Source organism: Ciona robusta, chromosome 8 (assembly GCF_009617815.1).
Source record: "Ciona robusta chromosome 8, ASM961781v2".
Lineage (NCBI taxonomy): Eukaryota > Metazoa > Chordata > Ascidiacea > Phlebobranchia > Cionidae > Ciona > Ciona robusta.
The window spans coordinates 3,903,468-3,913,267 of NC_143242.1; the positions used below are offsets into that span (position 1 = coordinate 3,903,468).

The following is a 9,800-nucleotide window of genomic DNA, read 5'->3' on the forward strand; positions in this document are numbered from 1 at the left end:
ATTCACCCGCTTATTCCCAAAAATAGTGTCATTCCGCACAACATCAACCTGGGATTCGGGACAAATATTAAAACGATTTTTCAAATTTAAGTTTTATCATCAAATACAATAAACGACAGTGAAACGCAGTTATTGTGAAATAATTTTTGTTTATCTAAGTTATTACAACAAATTTACTTCTAATATGCAAATACAAGGGAAAAAACCTTCGTTACTACTAAAACTTGGTTACACTGCTTCAATATCAACATTGTATCGTTTGTAACATTAAAATACTGTATTTTTGTTTCGCAAATACTTTTAACTTTTTTACCACTAAAATTGATTTTTTAGGGAAATCCCCAGGGACGAAAAACAGTTCTTCAGCGTTTGTTTTGAAACTTCAGCGTTTGTTATGTTTAAAAGATTATAAGAAAACGCAAAAAAACACACTGGTTTTCATCTTAAATTTTGAGTTATAAGATGAAATCCCGAAAATATTTGATTGAATTCCAAACAAGTCGCGTTATGTGTTATACCACACTGTTGTACATATCAAATCACCAACCGTGAAGGAAGCATCCAAATATGGAACCTTTATCCACAGGACCACAGACAAAGACAAACGTTTGCGTATAAGGAACTTATAATAAAGAGATGAGTTTGGAAACCAGTTTGCAGGCAAATAGTTTTCTATTATTTTATTTAATATATTTGTTTTTATTTATAACTTCAACTCTTTCCACCACATAATTTTTTTTATTTTTTTTTTAGATAGATAGGTGGACACAAAGTTTGCCTACTTTGCTTTCATAAGAACATGCATTGAACAAATATGAATAAAGAAGCAGAAAATCTACAATATTATACAAGGCGTTCTGGGGAAAAAGGATTATTTCTGCTAATTCACAATTTTAATTATCGGCACACAGGTATGGATTCTTTTTTGATATATGAGTTATGTAACTAACTTACATTCGCAGTTGTTGTAAAACGAATTTTGCACCTACAATCATTCTTACAAAGTCTAAAACTCCTTGTGTGATCAATTTTTTTATATGCCTGACAATTTGGACCACAAAATTCTTTATGGCACAATCATTACAAACGCCCAGGCATAGTGGTAAGTGCACCTGCCTGTAACCCAGAGGTAATGGGTTCGAGGCTCGACGCTGCTACCATTGTGGTCGTATGTGTCCTTGGGCAAGACACTTAACAACAATTGCTCCAACCCAGTGGTCACTAATGGGTTGTCTTTCCAAATTATCAACCATACATAAAAAAGAATGAAAAAATCAAATACAGTTAAGCGAGGTGCGGGTACAGAGCTCGGGACACCTGAAGTCAGCAGGGTTCCAGCCGAGTACAGCTGGTGACTTAAGGAACCACCTGCACCGCCTGATTCCGCCAACTCTAGGATATCCTAGAATACTTTATTTGAATCTAGAACTTCTAATCCTTTTTTAATCAAAAAAATGTTTTTATTCACATAAATCAGTTTACTGCCCCTTTAATAGTAGCCTTGTTGGATCATGAGCTATAGAATATTAAAAAGTTAGAGATGACGTTTGATGACGTCATTAAACAGAATACAGAATCCCGTAATCGTTAGTAAATTCGAAAAAAAAAGCATTCTAATCTCATGGATTCCAAATCCCATATGGTGCATCCCTAGTTAAAGGTTGGAACTTATTTCCAGGGTTAGTCAAAGACTCACAAAAGGATGCTGATGCAATACTAGATGCGGTTGCTAAACTGGATTTTGACGGAATAATAAAGGAAAATCTAACAGCACGAGAGATTATTGATGTAAGTTATTGTCATTTTAACATTTATATGAAATATTTTAATTTAAGTTAATGTGGGCATTTTATTAACTTTTGTCTTAAATAAATTAAACACTTATTGAAAAATAAATTGTACACTTTTCTCTCAATTTTATAATAACAAGGCCATGCTTTAATTAAATTATTAGCTAATGGAAGAAATAAAGAAAAATGAGTTGAAAAATCGGTTCTGTTTGTGGGTCTATGTTATCTCTCATGGAGATAAAGAACAACAAATTCTTGGTGTTGATGGCAAATGTGTTAGTGTTCGACATCACATCATGGAGCCATTTTTTCACGACTGCAGTCAACTTACAAACAAGCCCAAATTTTTTGTTGTTGATGTAAGTATATTTAAATTATTTTAACAGTGAGGTTTACAGCAGCATATTTAAATACAAAAAGTAAGTCCAGATTTATTTATTTAACAAATTATAATAAACATCTAATTATTAGGCATGTCAGGGAACAAGTACGGAAATTGAAAAGAGTTTAAGTCGACATGTAAGTTTTTGTTGTTTGTTTTTAATGCACTAACACTATCAAAATGTATATAGTATACTGTTGGTTAATTATACACAAATGTGAAAAACCCGTGTAAATTCATAGGTTGTGAACCAAGTATTAACTTAAAACTATTGCAGAGTGACTATCGTGTTAAGACTTTTACAACTCCAACATGCACAGACGCTTCTGATTGGTTACTTGCGTATTCTTGCTCAAATGGTAAGAACATTCTTTTGTTCTTTTGACTGTTTAGTCACAAAATTGTTAAAATGTTGGTCTTTTCCCGTTGGCAGAGAACTTTTACAAAAAAAGTTATACCCTCATTTACAGGTCATGCTTCTAAAGTGGGTGTCTATACACCTAAGCTTGCTGAAATCTTGCAAAGAGAAATAAATTTAGGTTGGTGTTTTTTTTTTTTTATTTAGCCTAGGTGTTTTTTTTTTTATTTATTTAGCCTAAGTTAAAACACATTGCCAATAATAGGGGGAAATGTACACTTGGAAGATATGTTGATTGAACTATGCAATAAAGTGACCAATGATTCAACATCTATTGGAAAACAAGTTCCAGTGAAACATGCATCTCTTCTTAAGCATTTCTATCTTGCACAATTTGTGGTATAAAAAATTACTTTAGTGGTATAAAAAAATGATATGTGGTATAAAAAAATAATAAGTTAGTAAAGTTACATTTAATTTAGTGATTTTACTAAAATTTCTTCATTGTCATCATAGTCACTAATGATTAGTGAGTTTTCAAACCCCCATTCAATTCTTAGAAATTGGATTCAGGTTACGCAACTGGTTCAAAAACTGAAGGTAAGTTACATAAAGGTAGGTATAGGCCTACTTATTAATATAATTTTTCTTTATTGCATTGATAAGATGAACACCCATATCAATCGGATTCAAATACAGCACATGGCAGTGAAATTACCGGTAAGATGCAAATATTTTTAGTTAATAAATCTAAATTTGTTACAAAAATAATAACAGAGAAAATCGACACTTACATCCACGCTGGTCAATTTAAAGAAGCACTAAAGTTAATCCGTGACACCAAGAATTTAACACAATGTAGAAGAGAAATCATCCTGGTGAAAATTAAACATGCTTTGTGCAACAAAATGGTAATATTTTGTATAATTGTATAATTTACCTTAACAGGTACTAGCTAACCAAAGAGTTATGTTTTAAACAAGATACACCAAGTACTACTATATAATGTAAACAAATTAAAATAGTCTCTTATTTATTATTATTTGAATAAAAGAAGGATCCCTTTAATACACCATTAGTTAAACTTGATGTTTGTTTGCTGTGTATTTAGGTCAATTATGATGCAATGAAAGTCACCAAACAGCAGGAGTACTTGCTCAAGAAAAGATTTATAAAATATCCCAGTTAAGGCTGAAACAAAGTGTGTCTAAATTAAACAATTATGTACACAATTTGTATGCAGTCCTAATAGTCCTTTAATATTACTGCTCTTAAAATGGTTTATGCTCTGTGTGTGTACATAGTGCACTAAGTTTAGCCTTGGTAACATTAGTAACATTACACAGATGGGCGGTACAGGAGATATTCCAAAACTTACTAGGCAATGGCGAGGAACAATCTCTGGAAACAGATGTCAGAAGATTAAACAAGTGGATTACTTCTTTGAACTTTGCAAGTTGTTTGCAAAACATGCATTAAATCAGGATGCTTTCAATATGCTTCAACATGCAGTAGATTTGTATTATGAACTGGGAGATGCTCAAAGTGGATCACCTGGGCTTGAACAGTGTGTTAGTAAGTAGAAACATTCTAGTTAAAACAGTTATTATACCAAGATAACTACCATTATAGTGGATTCATAAAGGATTGAAACAATTAGGATTGCAACAATCATTACATACACTGAAACTAGTTGAATGAATGAATCAATGTAACTTCTTAAATAAATGCAAAGGTTTGTGTTAGGATGTGTAGTTTCTGTTTTGAATGAATGTAACTCGCCTTATCCTCACATGGGCAGAAAATGTAAGTTGTTATAACTCGGATGTTCTGTTTCATACACCTTGTTCCAGCTTACGTGTTCCATGTATGTCACTTTGTGGGTGATTATTTTTGGGGGATTTTTTTTATGTATGGCTGGTAATTTGGACAACCTATTAGTGACCACTGGGTTGGATCAATTACCACCAAATGTCTTGCCCAATGACACATACACCCACAATAATAGCAGCAATGGGTCTTAAACCCGTTACCTCTGGGTTAGAGGCATGTTTGCTAACTAACTGGACCAGTTATGTTACAAAAATTATTTCAGGCTTTATTTGTTTGTTGCAAAATAAAGTGAATATTTTCAGTGTTTCTCTGGAACTTGAAAATGGATCAAGTGCAGAAAGATATTGAAGTAAATAGAATATTTCAACGCCAAAACAATCTTCGAAACCACAAAATTAATTTACAACAGCCTAAACAGTTAGAACTGTTGAAAAAGATACCAAGTGTTTCAAAATTGAAAGATTTAATTACAAAAAAATCCAAAGAACTGGAAACCAAAGAGTTGGAAACCAAAAACATGCAAACAACATCTCAGTTGGTATTCAAGTTACAAATTGCTCTCCCTACAGAGCTTAGTATGAGCAATGTGAAAACACTCTATTTACACGATATCCAGCGTAAAAATCCAGTCCCGTTAAATTTTGTGAACTTGATTGCACATTTATCACTAAATGCAGAAGGTAATAGGTCCGACATTCCTACCCTAGCAAAGAAAAAGATAAAAATGCTGCCTTATGAATGCTGCCCCAATAATTTTAATACAGCTCAAGCAAATGAAGAATCTTGTAAAAATGTTCTTGCTTTAAATAATCAGGAGAACTTACCCACAAATCTTAATAACCAACTTGGTGCAAACCAAAATCAATATTTGGAGGGTAAAATGATACAGGATACTAATGATGCAAAAGAAACCCCAATGGAGAAAAAACAAAACTATTAGTATTTTTTACAACTTTCAAACTTTTACCGTATTTATTACACCTTTTAAAACTTTACATAGCTCTTCATATAATGTAATTTGCTAATTTTCTATAACATCTTACAAATTTCTATGTCCTTTGGCAAAATATAACATGTTCATGCTTAATTTTTTTTATAACTTTTATGCTGTTTCACTATCTTATGTGGTTCCATGTCCTAATTGAACTTTTTTATTTTGTACCATGCAATATTGTGCCATGTTTTAATTTAAACCCTATTTATTTAAATTATAAATCATCAATTCAAATAATTTTAGCTTTTTTCGATGCTAACCATTGTAATATGCACTGTTGCTAAGTTTTTGTGGTGTTGATTGCATTATTGTGTGATGCACAATAATGTTGCATGAATTTTATTATACCTTTTTCCCAATTATAGTCTAAAGTTCTTTATGCAATAAGTTTTATATAGTTAAATATTTATTAAACAAACCACTGTGAGTTTACTATTAGGTGCAACTACAGCACATTATTATAAATCGTTTTATCTTTTTATATGTTACATGCCTTAACAACCATTATCTGCCTAATGAATGAATGCATGAATGTACTTTGAAATAATGTAACTGACTTTATCCTCTCATGACCAGTAAATTACAGTCCGTATAACACAGGTGTTCTGTTTCATATACCTTGTGCCAGCTTTTGAGTTACAATGTATGTTACTTTGCGAGTGATTATTTTTTTAGTTTTTTATTTTTATTTATTATACATGACTAATGATATGGACAACCCATTAATGACCACTGGGTTGAGCAATTGTCATTTAGTGTCTTGTCAAGGACACATACGCCCACAATGGTAGCAGCGACGAGCCTTGAACTTAGTAACTCTGGGTAAGAGGCAGGCGTGCTAACCACTCTGCCACGGCGCTGGTATTGATTTGTTCTTTGCTATTCATTCAATCATTATAAAGTGTCTTATATGTATATAAAGTCTTTCACCTTATAAGCATTAAAGTTTAATATGATTAAAGAAATCATGTTAGTGTATGAGCCATGTCTTTGTGCTTTCTTTGCTAGTTTAAGTAATTTTTTTTTGTTTAATGTTATGTTAGCCAAAATGGAGAATTCAAAAAAAGGAAAAGAAAACATGAAGAAACAGTTAGTGGAGTGATCCAAACAAGACAACTACTACTATACACATATTCATTAAAATGTTAGGAGCTTGGTTCTTATTGTAGCTACTTGCATCTAGTTTTCATTTAAACTATGTTCAGATAACAAAACACAGAAACTTATAGTGTGTATTTCCAGTTTTTTTATGATCGCACGGTGGAGCTAAAGAACTGGTAAATAACATTTTGCGCTTTGTTTAAGCCGCGGCAATAAAATAAAGCGTGTGTAACTTACTGTAAGTTAATTAGTTTTATCTACGCTGTTAAAAACTACTTTTTTAAACTACACAACTAGTCTGCATTAAACAGTACATTGAATCAAACAACACGTATAATTTTGTTTTAAATACGGCGGAGAAAAGGTGAATTAGTAGGGCTGGGAAAATAAGAAACCTTTTATTCTACTTTCTCGTCGTATTTGGTAGTAAACAACAAAAAGCATTCACATAATAATAAAACGGTATCTCCACGACTTCCATTAACCGTTGCTAGCCGTTAAAAAAAGATAAGAATATTTGGATATTATGAGCTAAGTTGTCCCGTCTTTCCCACTGTGCTATATATATACTGGCGATCAATTTTAGCGAAGAGAACAAATACCTAATAACTAAAGAGGGCGATATTTATACAACACAAGGTGTTGACCGTGACGTTATTCTTGGCTGGAATTGACTGGAATACGACTCTTTGTTTCTCCGCGTATCCTTTTTAACGATGTGTGAAATAAGGTGATGGAGAAATAGAAAATCTTGCAGCGGATTTGCAGTCAGGGGTCACTGCGTAAGGTCAAGTGTGAAATTCTTGCATCACTTAGCGAAGAGGAGTCGACCACAAAACCGCCTTGAATCAACTTTGCCAGTTTCCACCAAGACACCGTTCATCATACGAGCAACGAATACAACGTTTAAAATCCAATGCCTATAATTTAATGACGTCATTAAAAAATATCTAATAAAATCACCGAATTGTTGTGACGTCATCACAACTAATAACAATGTCATTAGTGCAGTAAAAATATGGCGAAGTAGAACGAAGTTGGAATTAGTCATAGTCTGAACCGATGTCAGTAGAACAAAGTGAGACATATAAGCGGGGCGAACGGTTTACATCTTTGTATCTTTTGTTTCACAACTTAAGGTGTCTTACACATAACTCAGTATTGTTTAGTTTCTATGGAATGATGTAAACGATCGTTTGAGAAACACAAATGTTGATCTAACTTCACACCTTGAGACAAAGAACACAAGTGTCGGGTTTCGTGAAAAGTGATCTCCACAGCGACACCTGTTGATCAGATCTTTTCGTGAGAGAAAGATAAAGTAATGGAATCATTGAACCGTGAAGAAGAAAAACAATGGCGTAATCGCGAGATCCCGCGGTAAAGAAAGCAAATCCATCGACAATGAATTCGAGAATCAATTTAGCTTCGAAAACTTAACAAAACTTTTCAAGAATTTGTAATAGGTTTGAGATAATACGAAAAAGATAGGGAATTTTGTAATATCCGTGCAAATCTTGGTATTTTAACAAGATCTCGCTACAGCTGCTCGCTACTAATGTTACACAATGTCCAGCAACATTAGACAGGTCAATATTGGGCTGACTAATTGACCGCCAACTCTACACACAGCTGGGGAACCACTCAAGATTACAATGAAACTCTAATGGAACGAAAAAGTGTCTTTTACAACGACGGAATGTGAAGCTTTTAACCCCAATATCCAAAACCAAAACATTGACGTTCCAATAGTTTGTACTGACTAAAAGTTTTTATAACTTTTAAAGACGTGTTTCAAAACCGAAGCTTTATAATTTACGAAATAAATTTAAGTGATTTAGAATTAATAACAAGACCAGTGGGAACGTTGAATAAGAACTTGATGCACTACGAACATGAATTGTGTCAACTTGTACTTTTCAATATGAAGATACAAAATATCACGACATTGAATCAATATTTATCGGCGCTATGACGTCATGATGTAAACGTTGAAGCTTGTATACCTCGGAGACGATGTTTTGTGTGACGTAACATACAGCATTGTCACGTCGACTTGAATGGTTGAAGACAATTCACACGGTTTTACGTCACCGGGGAATAACCGGGTCAAACGTGATCAGACACGAAGAAATATTTAAAACGAAAGTTTTTGGGAGGGGAAATCTGGAAAGAGATAACAGGCCACTACGCATGTGCATGAAGGAGGAAATACCCTAACATGATAATGGTTGAGTTTGATTTACAATGGAATTATTTTCACGACGCTTTGGCGCCAACCTGGAAATCGAACTGGACGTCGACAAATAATCAGCGCGAGAAAAAGAGACTTGTTTTAATAACGGAAACAAGTGCGACGTCACAGTAGTCCTTGTGGCGTCATATTGTTCCAAAGCATTGGCACGAATCGCGTGGTTTAGTTGCAACATGAGCATCAACTTCCATCGACGCCAATCTATGTTTTAATACATCGGGTGAATAGGCGGAAGTCTACGGGAATCCGATGCCAGATTTACCGCAGACATGATGTTTTCACACGATGTCCGTTACAAGAATGTTGCTCGATAAATAAGAGACAAGCAGTGGTAATTACAAGGTTAATAAGAAAACGGAAATATTGGGGCCGAGTTTCACACTCGGGCGTGGGAACATTTTTAAACATTTTCCCTTTTCCTCAAACAACAAAATTCTAACGTACGAAACACTTTTTACGACCAATCTTTTATATGTTTTACATAAATTTAACAAAAGATATTTTTAATTGTTTTTGTTCTCAGAAATGCAGAGACAGATATAATTAAACAGTTATTATAAATTTAAAGTAACTACGTGGTCGTAAAGAGTTTGTACACGTTTAACAATTAATAAATAATATTTGCTTACCAATGTACATATTACGGTAATAATTATTAATAAAAGTAAATCTTTTGTTAGGAACAAATTTTATATAAAGAAAATAATCGTGACACGGACTGATAAAGACGTTAGAAACTTTAAAAGGATTAAAATAAATAAATTATTAGTGTGACAAACTTAAACAATTAGTCAATAATATCCGTTTTGCTAAATATATACGGGTAACTACTATTACACAAATACGTATTATAATATCTTGTATAAAAAAATAAACGTTTAATTTGCCGCGAAATGTCATAAAAAGGCAATTATTGTAACATAGACTAATTAAAGCGGAGGAAACTAGTTTTAAAATGGCGCGTGTCGCTTCGTGTGGGATGTGACCACAGTTTAACAAAGGGGGAGGGGTTGGTAGAACTGAGGTCGGATGTGGGTAAACGGACACGCATTGCGGCATAGAAATAATAAAGTAAGACTTGGTGTCGC

The 9,800-nt window shown here is 33.4% G+C and overlaps 1 protein-coding gene across 2 annotated transcripts; it reads left to right on the forward strand.

Moving 5' to 3' along the window:
• Positions 1–757: 757 nt before the first annotated feature.
• Positions 758–6,335, forward strand: LOC149732436 (uncharacterized). Of its 2 annotated transcripts, XM_089883392.1 has the most exons (12): positions 758–911; positions 1,679–1,788; positions 1,955–2,149; positions 2,262–2,309; positions 2,450–2,531; positions 2,643–2,711; positions 2,796–2,929; positions 3,091–3,130; positions 3,197–3,250; positions 3,308–3,441; positions 3,877–4,105; positions 4,666–6,335. In XM_089883392.1, the coding sequence occupies exons 1-12, from the start codon at positions 815–817 to the stop codon at positions 5,301–5,303; spliced, it is 1,830 nt and encodes a 609-aa protein (XP_089739518.1). In that variant the 5' UTR covers positions 758–814; the 3' UTR covers positions 5,304–6,335. The 2 variants fall into 2 exon arrangements, with proteins under 2 accessions (XP_089739518.1, XP_089739517.1); XM_089883391.1 differs by having other exon boundaries at positions 3,197–3,441.
• The last annotated feature ends 3,465 nt before the right edge of the window (positions 6,336–9,800 follow it).

What these genes read in the sequence shown, in the direction of transcription:
- LOC149732436 (XM_089883391.1), top strand. Translation starts at nt 815, where the DNA reads ATGAATAAAGAAGCAGAAAATCTACAATATTATACAAGGCGTTCTGGG. An exon ending in GCAAAGAGAAATAAATTTAG is followed by an intron (nt 2,712 to 2,795) that starts GTTGGTGTTTTT and finishes TGCCAATAATAG; the next exon opens with GGGGAAATGTACACTTGGAA. An exon ending in AACTGGTTCAAAAACTGAAG is followed by an intron (nt 3,131 to 3,196) that starts GTAAGTTACATA and finishes TGCATTGATAAG; the next exon opens with ATGAACACCCATATCAATCG.